The sequence below is a fragment of the Sinocyclocheilus grahami genome, unplaced genomic scaffold (assembly GCF_001515645.1).
Source record: "Sinocyclocheilus grahami isolate Dianchi unplaced genomic scaffold, SAMN03320097.WGS_v1.1 scaffold399.1, whole genome shotgun sequence".
Classification (NCBI taxonomy): Eukaryota; Metazoa; Chordata; class Actinopteri; order Cypriniformes; family Cyprinidae; genus Sinocyclocheilus; species Sinocyclocheilus grahami.
The window spans coordinates 4046-19753 of NW_015505578.1; the positions used below are offsets into that span (position 1 = coordinate 4046).

The window sequence follows — 15708 nt, forward strand, 5'->3', positions numbered from 1 at the left end:
ATTACAGATGTTTGAAGAAGGACCTATACATGATCTTCTGAAAAATTCAAGAATCTGACTTGAAGATTGTGCAGAAAAACTTCTGAAGGTTTGAGTGTTGCTTGACTTCTAATCAGAATGTTTGTTTTGGTTTTCCAAGTACAAAGGGCAATCATCTCTGAGCCCAAATATTATTTTGACAGCTCTCTTTTCCATTTTCACTGCGTTGGCTTGTTCTTTTGTTATCAAAGGTCATTTTTAAAGGTTTTTTTTAAGAGAACTGTTCAGCAGAGATTGCTCCTGCAAATATATTCATCCTTGTCAGGTAGGACCATGCAAGGTGAAGTTCAAAAACCTTTTTTGTGTTAGAGTGAATTCTTTGTTTTTCTCACAGAATGAAATGTAAAGAAATAATTCATCTCCAAAATGTCAACATTTGCACATTTTATATTTGCTATTAAAATACCAGAAGGCCTGCCAAGTGAACATTTCCACAATCTACTTGACTAGAGTGTGAAGTGCAAGATGCTGGACACCACAATTTTACTGTTAAAATGCTTAAATTTTGTGTTGTGGCCGGTACACATGGAAAATTATCATCGAGCTACATGTAGGTTTTGCTGACATGTTTGGTACTATATTATGTGCTAAAGTGAGCCACAGGTTACTGTGTTTGCATTGAATTCACCCAAATGGATACTTATTAAATATCTCTTTTTGTTCCACAGAAGAAAGAAAGTCATGCAGGTTTGGAACCATAAAAGAGTAAGTAAATAATGGATGGGTGAGTAAATGGCGTGGGCTTCAGTCGACCATGTTGTGCTCAGAGATTTATTTAGTTTGGAAGTTATTATAAGTGTGGAAAAATGACTTTACATAAGAGCATTGGAGAACGAGACAGCCCTCCTGTCACAGAACAAATCACCTGACCCCCAAACCTACTTGTTACTATGGCATGTGTCACCATATCTGTCATCTGTGAGAGAACTAGCTTTCTCACTGTCTTTTTTTTATTGAACTTTTTTTAGATCCCTATACAGGGTGACAGCCAGAGCACTGTGGACAATGAATGATCTGTACAAAGCTATAACTTTGCCATCTAAAAGCTTTCACAGACCACTCTTTTATTTAACACTTACTTTGCCTTTCAAACTGAAGTTGCATTGCAGTTTGTAGGCTTACTGATTTTTGACCTAGAAACCAATGACTTCAAACAAGCTGTCTGATATTGTGCTTTTGCTGAAACACTGAATGCATTGCTTCTTTCTCGAATGAAAAATGGCATTTGTCAAACGCTTTAGAGAAGATATAACTCTTAAACAGACTCCTGCCTCAGGAGTACTGAGTTCAATTTGACTTCTAACAAATAAGCCGTCGTGTATCCATTGAACCAGCGGTGACAGAATCCACCTCATTGAACTGAAGCAACATGTGGCCAAACCCAGAAGGAATCCAGAGAGGGAATCATCTGTGCAGGGGAGATAGACCACATTCTCACAGCTGATGAAAGCAGCTGCTAAAAACAAAACGCTTTAGCATTTCGGAATATAGTATGCAATGACCTATCGTTATCGGCTCAAATCATGATATTAACTTCAGTCAGGCTATTTTTACAATATTTTCACTGGAGTACTATACAGAGTAAGTATGAAGAGAATTTTTGTGTTATGTTTTGCAGCAATCCAAAAGTCAATAGAAAAATGCTGTTGTTTTTTTTGTCTATGGAACCAGGGTGATGCTAACTTCTGGGTCGGCCTACAAAACACGTCATCACTTCAGCACTTTATAAGACAACAACAGAAAAAACAGCGCATTTCGGCATGAAGTTAAAATGTATCTGTTTTGTAAATGCATGTTATTAATCTTACTGCGAACTCTTCATCCATGCATATGTTTCATCTTGTAATGTTTGATCAAAATATTACTTCTCCAATCATTTAGTCTGATTTTCACATTTCGAGTGAAGCGCCCACATCTCAAAATCCAATAAAATTTCACATTTCTTTTTCAAATCAGAATTAACATAAATGTAGCTTTGGAAATGGGGTCACTTTAACAATTGCATTAGCTGTTTAACTAAATACAACACCCACCTCACACTGAATCCCATGACCTGAGGTTGTAGATAAAGGATATGCTGCCTTTATTTCTTTAGGAAGTGATGGATGAAATGATGTATTGGGTTGCATAGAGGGTCTGTGAGCAGATATGGCAGGGATGACCGGCTACAGATGTCTAGACCGATACTACAGGAGTTTTCAGCTTGAGAAAGCACCAGATCTATGACACACTTTCCTATTACTTTGTGTCCAGGCAGGCTGGCCTGTGGATACATGTTGTCATGTTCAGGAAAGCCACTTGACTAATGGTTTCCACCATGCATGAAGCCATGAAATTACGTAGCAATGGCTAGTTCAGTGACGGGGCCTTGTTTTCCATTTGGTTTCTGCTTTATTGTGTCGAGTGATTTTTGGAGATGGAATTTTAATGGAGGCAGTGAGAAAAGAGGCTTCTGTGTCTGATCTGCCAGTGTGTGTGACGGAAAGACAGGGCTGGATGTCAGTCTGTGAAGTCCTCTGTGGAATTGGATCCAAACCAAGAGGAAAGACTCTGAATGAAGTGTCTCTCCATTTTCACTCTCGGCTCAAGAGGAACAATAACAGATGCAGTTGATAGGAAATTCGCATTCTGAGCAGCAGAGTAATTCAAGAGTTTGAGAGGGTTTCTATTTTCTTTTTCACACACATTCTAACCAAGCCTCAAAACCAGTGCAACACCATTGTGTCAGTCAGGCCCCCCCGCTGGATTATGGATCTCTGTGACAGTGGGACTAGATAGTATTCCAGCATGCCGTCCTGTCAGAATGCAGGCCACGCGGTCACCTTCAGCCCGCCGACTAGTAACACCCATAATTACCCACTGGGGGGTTTGGAGGAAGTTGGGTGCGTGGGGAAAAAGCCCTGAAATGGGTCAGCAGGGCCTTTGGGTTCAGGGTAGACAGCAGCAGCTGTATTTAAATCTGACAAGTGATTAACTTTGATTCTAAGAAACTTTTGTGGGAATTTGTCTGTACTAGTAATTTTTATTTATTTATTTATTTTCAATTAGTGTTGCTGGATGGCAGGAAAAGGGATGACGGAGCTCTCCAATACTGTGGTGCTGAAATGCAGTTGCAGCATGCACAACTCTGGGTAGGCCGTCTCATGCTGTGCTTTTTATCAGCTCTAACTCAGATTCCTGTCATCTACCAGACGTAAAGGGATTTATGTTATAATTATTCTAACCCTTTCAAAATATTTGCTGATAACAATCCACTTATTTTCAGCATCACAATATAACTCTGAAATGTTGTCTTATCAACAAAACCCTCAGTTGCCTACAAAATAGTTTGTTTTAGCTAATTCAAACAACTTTTAGTCTTTCTGCTTCAAAATTTCACATTTAATTCAATGCAATCCAATTTTTTGCAATGCAACTTCTGAGTGAAAATTGTTTCTACACATTTTTCTTTTCAGTGTATATGATAAGGTAACTTATAGTTCGAGTTAACTGCCCTGTTGTCGGATGAGAACAAAATTAGAACTTAATTGAGCTGGAAGGTAGACACTAGCATCGGCACTGTTATTTAACTGAACTGAATTAACATTGAACTGACATGAGCTGAATAATGACGCTATTTCCTTCTGTAGAGTTTCGTAACTGATGACATTCACAACATTGAACTAAATGGAGCTGAATAACGACACTGCTGTAAAGCTGCTTTACAGCTGAAATTGGATTAGTTTCATAACTAGTTTCACATTTACACTTATATTTTCCTGTTTATTCATGTGAAGCTGCTTTGAATCAATCGTATTTTATAAACCGCTATATGTGACTTTGACTTGACAGTTAACCAATTTACAGGTTTTTAGTGTAGCATTTGTGCGTTAATTTGCTCTCGTTATTTTTACAGTGTGCGTTGAGGGTTGTATTTCAGAAGTTAACCGCCGTGAGAAATAGCTCAGGCAGTAATGAGCCGTATCTGTGGATCAATAGCGTGATGCTGCGCCGAGCGAATGTGTGAAAGAATGCGCGAGGGGTGGAGATCTGCTCTTTTACTCTCCACTCCACACAGTGCAGACGCAGAGGTCTCATCGCTGTCAGAAGAGTCGCGCACTTGTACTCTTCCTTGAGTTTTTCATTTAGCAAAGCAAACACTTTATGTAGTCATCTTTTTTTCTTGTAACATTGCTGGTTTCTTCATTTGAGCGCATCACAGGACATCCGCGGTCTCCAGCGCTCCTCCAGCACAGACGCTGATTCTCTGTCGCCCTGCTGCGGTCCTCGCTGGAGCTGTGAGATTTTAGTTAGCGCCGCAGGACCCAGAACTGCAAAACTGTTTGAAGAAGAGAGCTTGCTCTTGTCCCGCGCGCCCATGGAAGGCGACGTTATGGATAAACTGGAGGACATGGCCTCAGTGTGCGAGTTCGACCCTATCACGGGTGATATTCCCGCCACCAAAGTGGAGATCACCGTCTCGTGCAGGTATGAGGCAGAATCACTTTACATTGCTTCGCTCAAGTTGAAATCACTTTGATTTCATGGTGTTTATACTTCATGTTGACCACATAATATCACTTGATTTGATTAAAGATTCTTCAAATGTTTTTTTTAGGTTCAGCAAAGAATCCTTTTCTTATTTTAAAACAAACAAACAATCAAACAAAACAAAAAAACGGTGCGGTCTTAAGTTGAATATTTGGTTGTTTTACGAAAAATTAAATTTTTCTTCTTTCTATAGGTTTTTTCCCGACCAACATACATGTTCTGTTAACTGAGAGCATCTACATCAGTATGTAGATGGTTTTGGTCTAAAGAAGCGTAAAATGTTCTCCTTCGGGATCAGGCTTTATTTGTAGCTTTATTTTTATATCCTATAACTGTTAATGGAATAATTTTTTTTGGGTTACACTTTATTTTAAAGGGGTCATATGATGCGATTTCAAGTTTTCCTTTCTCTTTGGAGTGTTACACACTGTTCGTGAATAGATAATATCCCTGAAGTTGCAAAGACTAAAGTCTCAAAACCAAAGAGATATTCTTTATCAAAGTTAAGACTCTGCCACGCCCCCCTAAAACGGCTGTTCTAACACGCCCCCACATATCTACCTCACTATGTGGAAATATTTGCATAATGCCGCCCAAATGTGCACGCAAAGAAAGAAGGCCTGGTTTCAGTAACCGCAGTTAGTGTTAAAGCAGCCATGTCAGGGAGACGCTGTGTGTTTCTAGGCGAAAGCAAAAGCACTTTATTTAGCCTTCCGGAAGTAGATGCATTTAGGAATCTTTAAGATTACTTACAACAGAACAGCAATGCATTTTATCGACAACCGTTTCGTGAATCTAGGAGAGGAGGTAGTTCTGACTTTGCTATGACAATCTGGCGCTTCTGAATCAGCTACTGTTTTGTTCACGCGACTCTGTTTCCCTTTCGGGCTTGAGCTGATGGTAAAACTAATGACATTATTTACTGTCTTTTCAGTTATTTTGAAAGATGAAGCTCGCGATTATGGTAAGGGGCGTTACATTTCCGACGAGTGCTTGCGGTGTTTGGCCAATCACAATGCACTGGGTCAGCTGGCCAATCAGAGCAGACTGCACTTGTCGGAAGGAGGGCCTTTGTAGAAAACGAAGCGTTTGAGAGAGACGGGGCATAGAGGACCTACAATAATGTACAGTATTTGAAAAATAATGTGTTTTTTGAACATTAAAGCATGTCAATATATTATTTTACACCAAATACACCAAATAATGATCTTTAAAAAAGCATCATATGACCCCTTTAAGGTGTCCTTGTTACAGTGTAATTATACATTTAAATACTGAGTAATAACTACATGTAGCCTACTTACTAGTTAGGGTTAGGATTAGGGTTTGGTTTAGGTTTACTTGCATGTAATTATGCATCATTTCTAATTATTATAATAGTGTAACAAGGACACTTTAAATAAAGTGAATTTTAAGAAAATTAAGCTTTAGAAGTAGCAGTTCACATGCAACAATTTTGATTCCAGACTTTCTGGCTGTACAGTATTTATATGAGCATAAATATCTAATATATCCGGTGAGTTGCATCTACATAGGCTGCTTGCCCAAAGCACTTGATGTTGCTGCTCAGCTGTTTCCATTTAGAGATGCCATAAGTTGTCAGATGCTCTGAACATCAAGGACAGTGAAGAAAACATCATATTTGCTTTCCATCAATAATAAATGTCATGTTTGGGTGTTTAGTTGTGTTACATAAACTGCTTGTTAGAGGAAATGCATCTTCAATTTCTTAACTAATTCTTTTTTTTTTAGCTTGTAAAATGTGATATTACAACTGATTGCCAAATCATAGCGCTGTAGTACTGAAGCAAACAGTGAATATTCATGAGAGGGAGCATAAAAACCCCACCCAGATGTCCTCGCGTCAATGCATACAGCCTTCACTACAGTACAAAATAGCAAAGAGGGATTTTATGTTGCTTGCAACATAATTCCTGTTGTATCTGGGTGAATGTTTTTTGGCAGATGCTTATATCATCATCTTTACTTTTAGGGCAGACAACGTTGCTCTTATTAAGAATGAATCACTAAAATGCTGCTGCTGGAGAATCAGTTTCTGAGATGTGGTGAAAATGAATTTGAGTCATGGGGCTCTGCAGTCAAGACCACAGCCGGTTCATTGCTTAGACTGATAGGTGGGCTATTGGTTTGGGTTTTCAATCATCTTGAGGAGTAATGGATACGGCTGGCATACTCAACATCTGCTATGTCTTTAATAGTCGCTTATAGTCAATTATACACGCTCCAGTCCAATTTAGACAAAATTATTTTACTGAATTTCCCAACTTGACAGTCAGACCATCTATTTAATGAGAGCAATTTCCTGTGCAAGTAGCTAATAACCATAAGCTCGCCAACTTCTCAGCTGCAAGTTAATATTGCCTGCTGTCTGCATAAAGAAAGAAAGAATACTGATTATGGGTGTAATTTGGTCTGATTGTTAGCTGAATAAATGTCTCCGTTAAAGACCAAGACTTCATCACATTAGCTAAATGTGATCTCAACTGTTTTTAACGAACTAGATACAAATTGCTTTTTAAAATTGAAGTACATTTGCAACTAAATGATTATATCAAAATACAAGCAATAGTGCCAATTACACATTACACACAACTCTGCAGTCTTTAGTAAGAAATAGCATTTTAATTTGAACTTGACATGACATATGTTTGACAAGTATCATGGACGTATAAGAGCATATTTTTGCATTTTTTTCTACCCGTTTCTTCATACTTTCTCTTATGTTCCTTGTCAAAAAAAAAAAAGTAATGGGTTCATTATCCATTATAAAGGGATTTCTGTCATATATCTATATAGGTAATTGGTTCAAATAAGATTCTAATAGACCAAAAAATACCTGGAGATTAAATTTAAAATAGGAATATGAGTTTGTTCAGTAAGATCTCATTTGATTCTAAGAGAATTTTTAGAAGATTCTTGTTTGATCTTATTAGGATTGATTCCTAATTCTAATTATGGAATTCTATTAGCTTTGCTTTATTGGATTTTTTTCACTCTTCCCACATCTACATCACAGATAAAAAACCTCATTAGTTGTTATCAAATATGTGGTCAAATTACAGATTAAAAAAATGCTGCTATTGTTATTTTTAATTGAATTAACTTTTTGCCACCTCATTGCTGCTGTGATTGAATCAGTGAATAAGTAAATCTATTGGCCCTGAACCGTTATGGCCTTCTCTGTCAGCGCAGAACATTCTCTCCAGGTCTGTGATGAGACTCGGTGTGGTGGTGGTGGTGGAAATCATCACCTGCGTTTATTCTCTAATTGATTTAGTTTGGGCTGATTATCAGGGGATTGTGGCAGACATGGAATTGAATCGCTTCACTTCCCCTTCCAGATTCCCTCATAACCTGCTGATGTTATTGGAGAGCAGAAAGTTTGGTCTGACATACCAGAGGCTTTGTGATAAACCTTATCACAAACACAAACAAACGCTGTCCTGTGGGTGAGAGATACGTGATTGATCCTGTTGTCGCACTAATTGGGTTTTGATTGGTTTGTGTTTAACTATAGTCAAATGGCAGAAAAAAGTTTTGGGATATACTCAGTGGGTCTTAAGTATTAGAAAGATACTTTTTTTGTTATACACTACTGTTTAAAGCTACCCGGTCTCATGGTAAAAACGTACCTGGGGGCACTTTTTCGCGAGATGCGAAATACATACCAATAAGTACATATCACTGCAGTTTCCAAAAGAAATGAACACTAGAGGCAGTAAAACTCAGACACCTTTTAAATTATTTTCACACAAAGTGTGATTTACAGAGTTTCGATTAATAAAGCGTAATTTTCGCACAATTACTTGAAGAGTATTATGTTGTGACTTAAAAACATTTTTAATATGCTGGGAGATTTGAAAACTGATGCTTTTGAATGTTAGCACCGCACATATCCAGCTTCATATTAATGGGTTTTCATAGACGATAGGTTTGTTCGGTAGCTCACGGAGTACGGAGACGTACTTAAGAGGTGAGGAACTCCAGTTCGAATCCCGTGTAACTACGGTTCGACAAAACAGTTCAAATCTGCATATAAAGAAGTTAAAATGACACGGTTACATCAAAAACTTTGTTTTTATATCAGTTTTACATTTGTTAACACTATCGGGTAGGTTTAGGGTTGGGTTTGGTGTAGGGCATATTTCCAACACGATAGACCATTAACTTTTAGCGACAGTCCCCGGATATTTGAATTCTGAATTGCAGCAATACATACCTAAAGAACCGTAATAAAAACACAGCAATACGTACCTATAAAAACGTGCCAGGGATGACGTATTGAACCCGTGTTGTAGCGCCACTCAGTGGACATTTCTCTTTGAAAGTGCCACGAAACGTGCAGTAAGGTACGTTAAAACGGTGTTGCAGAAAAGTACCCAGAGGTACGTATTTTTATGAGACTGGGTTGGTTTAAAAGTTTGCAGGAACTGAGAATGCTTTTCAGAGATTTTTGAATGAATTTTTATTGATTTGAAATCAATTTTACACTTCATTTTCTCTGAATCTGTTCATTCATGAACTGAACACATCTGTCAGAACAGATCATTTTGCTCATAACTCAAATGTGTACATACACACACAATGTGTAGTTACTGCTTTTTACTTTTGAAACTAGAGGAGTAATGCTAAAAATGTATGTATTTCTCTTCACCCTTTCTCTGTAGTCTTAACCCCCCAAAATCAGCTTTGTGAAATTCTGATAATGCTTCAAATAACAAACATGCGTTTTAACTAGCAAAACCTTTTTGGATACTGCTGCATTGTGCTATTAAATATGCTTGAAATGGCTCTTTAAAATCACAGATGTTTCTTCACCTAAATCCATTTAATCCTAAATATACTGGACATCAACAAAGCTCCTTGCTGCTGGGAAATATGGTTTTAGCAAGGGTGTCCTTGCCAAAAACCATGTGTCCCTGTTGTTGTTACTATCCTTCATGAGTAGCTCTCTGTGTTGTAAAAGTGGAAGAATAAAGTTGCAGTTGTTGGCAAGCTTCAGTTTCACTGCAGATCCACGTCCTCCTCTTAGTTGACCTTGCAGGTGAGGATCAGAACAGATCATTTTGCTCATAACTCAAATGTGTACATACACAATGTGTAGTTACTGCTTTTTACTTTTGAAACTAGAGGAGTAATGCTAAAAATTTATGTATTTCTCTTCACCCTTTCTCTGTAGTCTTAACCCCCCAAAATCAGCTTTGTGAAATTCTGATAATGCTTCAAATAACAAACATGCGTTTTAACTAGCAAAACCTTTTTGGATACTGCTGCATTGTGCTATTAAATATGCTTGAAATGGCTCTTTAAAATCACAGATGTTTCTTCACCTAAATCCATTTAATCCTAAATATACTGGACATCAACAAAGCTCCTTGCTGCTGGGAAATATGGTTTTAGCAAGGGTGTCCTTGCCAAAAACCATGTGTCCCTGTTGTTGTTACTATCCTTCATGAGTAGCTCTCTGTGTTGTAAAAGTGGAAGAATAAAGTTGCAGTTGTTGGCAAGCTTCAGTTTCACTGCAGATCCACGTCCTCCTCTTAGTTGACCTTGCAGGTGAGGAACCAGATCATGGAATACATCTACATTCACTCTGCACCCCTCTGCTGCTAGACTCTCTCTAGGCTCTGCTCTGCTGAGAAGGGCTCTGTCTGGTGGGTATTTGCAAACCTGGAGATGATTTACGGTTGGGGTTTAGCTCCATTCTCTGCGTGTGACTTGATTCCAAATGGAGCCGTGGTGTATTGTAAGCCGTTATTGTTCTTTTGCTATTCGTTCAGGTCCAGTGCCTTTTATTGTTGGATTTCCTCATATATGTTTGAAAAATTGTGCACCTTTAGTCCCAGAGCTGTGAATATTAGAACAGATGTTTACATACAGTGGGTACGGAAAGTATTCAGACCCCCTTAAATTTTTCACTCTTTGTTATATTGCAGCCATTTGCTAAAATCATTTAAGTTCATTTTTTTTCCTCATTAATGTACACACAGCACCCCATATTGACAGAAAAACACAGAATTGTTGACATTTTTGCAGATTTATTAAAAAAGAAAAACTGAAATATCACATGGTCCTAAATATTCAGACCCAGTGTCCTGCTTCCAACATGTCTTCCTTCCAAGAGTTAAAGGTATAGTTCTCCCCAAAATTAAAATTTGCTGACCCTCAGATGACCAAAGGTGTACCTAGATGAGATTGTTTCTTTATCTGAACAGATTTTGAGAAATTTAGCATTACATTACTTGTTCACCAAAGGAACCTCTGCAGTGAATGGGTGCCGTCAGAATTAGGGTCCAGACAGCTGAAAAAGCATCACAATAATCCACATGTAATCCACACCTCTCCAGTCCATCAGTTAACATCTTGTGAAGTGAAAAGCTGCATGTCTGTGAGAAACATATCCATCATGAAGGCATTTTAACTGTAAACTGTCGCTTCTGGGCAAAATAGAGTCCATAATTTATAATAATGCTTCCTCCAATGAAAAAGTCCATCCTCTGTTGTCCTTTTACATCAAAATCCACCAATATATTTGTTTAGTACTGTTTTCTCTTATAAACAGTGCTTGACCTGTGCATATTTCACCCCTGATTTAGACAAGATTACTTTTACCTCTGGAGTAAACAATATTATGGATACAGTACTTTTGTATTTTAGCTGGAAGCACATTTTTTTAAGTTAAAACGTCTTTATTTTATTTATTACAAACACAGTTTTAGCTTCACAAGACATTATTTTATGGACTGGAGACTGGAGTGGATTATTGTGATATTTTTATCAGCTGTTTGAACACTCTCCAAATTAAATTTTTCCAAATCTGTTCTGATGAAGCAAACTCAACTGCATCTTGGATAACCTGAAGGTGAGTAAAGCTTAAGCAAATATTCATTTTTGGGTGAACTATTTCTCTAAATACTCTGCCACCAAATGAAAAACAATCAGGGCTGATTTTGCAGATGCTACTTGAACTTTAACTGGTGATGAAGCAAGTATCCAAAGTGAGACTGAGAGAAAGAGAAATGTGAAAGATGGATGGATGAATTAATTGACTGGATAGATGGATGGATGGTGAGGTCTTCAGCATGTGATAAAGATGTGAGAGGCCAAATGAGGCATTTACAGTCATTATGTATTCACACTGTAATCTACTGCATAAGTGGTTCTCTCTCTGTGTGTGTGTGTGTGTGTGTGTGTGTCCTAGTTTATGCATTGTTTTCATCCAGTCTCTATTCACATCTTTTTGTCCTAGAGTTTTTTTTAGGCGACCGTTATTTTAAAATCTATTGCCTTATTGTTTACATGGCGAAGCGTCATGCTTGTCATGTGACACAACACAGCCACAATAGATCTGTGTGACACCTGGATCGCTTTTATTTTGTTTTTCCTGTTTTATTTAAAATATTCACAAACATTCTCACTATATTATGAAATATCTGATATTCCGATTCTGAAATATGTGCAATTAAATCTGTTTGGTAGTTTAAACACATTTATATCGACCGTGTTAGTTGATCTATACCGGGTGATGAGCGCCACCATGTTAGTTCGCGCTGCATTCGAGCTGTGGGATTTACAATGCGCAAATTCATCCTCTCCTCCCGAAACACTTTAATTTGGTCTCCGGTAAACTGGGAGAAGAGCAGAGTAAACTTTATAGTTACCTACACAATCTGTATATGATATCAATAAAAACATGTCGTCAGATTATATTTCGCTGGTGTGATTGTATCAAATATAGAAAATATTATTCGGCTATTTTTTTTTGTCTTTTGGAAGTTGCAATCAAATTCCACTTAGCTCAAAAATCTGAGGGGGCACGTACATCTGCCATCTGTATTTGCTAAGTAGCTCAGAACGCATTTTTTTCATTCACGCGCTGCTCTCATCTCAGGTGTTTATAACACTTTTCAAAACACTACCCCTGTATTAGTTGTAGTAGAAGCGGGCAGGTTTGTTTACGGTCCGACAAATACGTGAATGGGCCACCAAGGTTTTTTTTGGTTTTTTTTTTACTTTTACTTTGTGCTATGTCATCTCCCCTTTTCTTCACCTCAGCCGCCCCCTCATCAGTGCTGTGCTGGTGCCGGCTCTGCATAGTATGGATGCATGTCATTTACGTTGTAGGACAAAACGTAAAAAGTATTGGCAGGTTATGTTTACCACAGGCTTTATTTTACCCATACATTGAAAAAAAAAAAAACATTATAAAACACCATAGGAAAATCTCGAAGGAACTTCCAGATTTCCGCAGCAAATTACACTTCCGGATTCTTCCCCCACTATAGCTGTGAATGAGTGATGCATCACTTTTATTAAATGTTTCCTGTTTTATTCTAAATATTCACAAATGTGTTAATTATATTATGGAATGTCTGATATTCCGATTCTCAAATACGTGCAAGTAAATGCATGTGGTTGTTTAAACACCTTTATAATGATCATGTTAGTTGATCTATAGTGGGTGATGGGCGCCGTCATGTTAATTCACGCTGAATCCAGGCTGTGGGATTTACAACACGTAAATGTGTCCTCTCCTCCCGAAATACATTAAAATAAGTTTCTAGTGAACTGGGAGTACAATTATAGTTACCTACTCAATGTGTATATGATTTCAATAAAACATGTCGTCAAATTATATTTGTAAGGATCAGTGTGTATTTTACAAACTCTAAATGTATCTTTTGCTAATGCTTATGTGTATTTAAATGTCTGAAACTTAAAATAAGTATTATATGGTTGAAAACACTGAATATTTGTGATAATATGACAAGCGTTCAGCAAATCTGGCTCCGAGCCAGGCAATGCGCGAAAGCGGATTTAAATTCAGCAGTTGATGACGTGACACACTGAAAGTTCTAATCACACCGGTGTGATCGTACGCTCCAGGGACTAGCCAAGACTGATTACACCGGTGTGATCGTACGCTCCAGGGACCAGCCAAGACTGATCACACCGGTATGATCGTACGCTCCAGGGACTAGCCAAGACTGATTACACCGGTGTGATCGTACGCTCCAGGGACTAGCCAAGACTGATTACACCGGTGTGATCGTACGCTCCAGGGACTAGCCAAGACTGATTACACCGGTGTGATCGTACGCTCCAGGGACTAGCCAAGACTGATTACACCGGTGTGATCGTACGCTCCAGGGACCAGCCAAGACTGATCACACCGGTGTGATCATATGCGTCAAAGTTAATGAGTGGGTCATTGAGATTCAACCGATTCGTTCAAACGGCTGATTCATTCAGGAACAAAGTATTTAACTGTATTAATGAGTGAATCATTGAATCATTTATTCAACCGTTTCATTCAAAAAGCTGATTCATTCAATAAGTAAACACCGTGACGCAAAACAGTGCTGTGATATTTGTTTGGAACTATTTTCGTTGGTAAAATTTAGCAAAAACAAGCAATATTATGTCTAAAATGTAAGTCACTTATTGCTAACTTTACTGAACTTTTATAAAATTATTATTATATTTGTTATCATGCTAATATCTGCAGAAAAACGGTACTCTTTGTGTGATATAGATTAAGTTAACTATATTAAATGATATAAATATAAAAAGCATACAGAAGCATTTTTGCCATCTACAATTTAGTATTCCTTGAATTTTGAGTTTTAATAGACTAATAAAATCACGTGCATGCACTCTGTGTGTGTGTGATTTGGTGATAGATAATGTCAGATCGCACATCACAACACTGACCATATATCGCAGAAGATATAATGTATATCGCAGACCCCAGACTCGACTTGAGTGGAAAATGAAATCATCCGCGGTTGTTGGGACATGGGGTGTTTTTTATGAGTCTTAACTTGATGACGCCAGACCACTGATTCGTCAAACCTGCTTTCCTGCAGTCCGTGTTCTTCTGACTTCTGACTTTATTTTGTAGTAAGTAATGAATATGCTTCGGGGAAATGTATCGGAGTAAAAGTATACATTTTAATTAGGAAATGTAGAAATGTAGTGGTAAAAGTTGGCTGAAATATAAAAACTCAAGTAAAGTACAGATACTCCCAAAAAATACTTAAATACTGTAATACTGTAACGTTACTTCGTTACATTACACCACTGGTTTTGACTCATGGGAAATGTTTCGCCTGGTGTTGTTCATACTCAGTCCTGCTTCTTGGCTTTGTTCAGAGTTAATCAAATAGCCATGATGATACGGACTCTCCATTGACCCGAGAGTCTATCACGGTGGTAATACCCCTGTCAGGGTGGCCAGACTACAAGAGTTTTCATTCCAGACGACATGATGAGCGACATGATGATCCTTTCCTCTCCTCCTCCTTTGGGCTGAGATGCACTCTGAAATTTCTCTTTGCCCCTCTTAACCAGATAGCAACTTGAATGACATTTTTTCTGCTTCTTTGAACCAATGAGGATTCATTGGCTGGCTGAGGAGTTTAGAATCTATTTTGATCCCTCCGGCTGAAATAGCTTCACCCGCATGAGGGTGCCAATTACAGTGCCACTGGGTTCTGGGAGAGCGTGGGTGAGAAGGGGATTGGATCACAAGTCCAATACTGTCAGACCACTTCTTTATCAAAGAGAAAGAACTGATATGTGGTGCTAATATCACCAAAGTGAGATGTGTTATAGCATCACAAACATCAACACAGAACACTATGATCCAGTTCAAGCATTCAGGAGAGCGTTTACTATGAATGCTTATTGATCAGAGATAAACACAGAAGAGGACCAAATCGCAAGGAACTGAATCAAATGATCTTTTACAAGAGATAATTTACACTGTACTAGTTCATTGTACTATTAAAAAAGTACTGTAACTTATTAACATTAAGCTGCAGAAACCATGTTTACAAGTATGTAGCCACATTCAAACATCTATTCTGAGTTAAGAAACTTTTGTTTAGAATTTTTTTTTTTACATTTTCATTTGTATTATTTTAATAGTTTTTTAAATATATATTTCTATCATTATAACTCTCTGAAGAGTGTAGCATGATAATGGATATGACAATGTATTTGGTCTCAGTGGAATAGATACTGAATTGCTGCTGTTGGTTAACTTGCTACTGCCAATACATATACGCTGCTGTGAGTATTTAAGGTATACTGCTGCTGCACAAGTAGCATATA

At 37.9% G+C, this 15708-nt stretch overlaps 1 protein-coding gene across 1 annotated transcript in view; it reads left to right on the forward strand.

Moving 5' to 3' along the window:
* The first annotated feature begins 4091 nt into the window (after positions 1-4091).
* The window catches only part of LOC107550474 (copine-5-like), a 94823-nt gene continuing 83206 nt past the window's right edge, over positions 4092-15708 (forward strand). Inside the window, exon 1 of the mRNA XM_016231756.1 lies at positions 4092-4506. Within this exon, the coding sequence (XP_016087242.1) occupies positions 4397-4506 (110 nt within the window). The 5' untranslated portion in view covers positions 4092-4396. The remainder of the gene's footprint in view (positions 4507-15708) is intronic.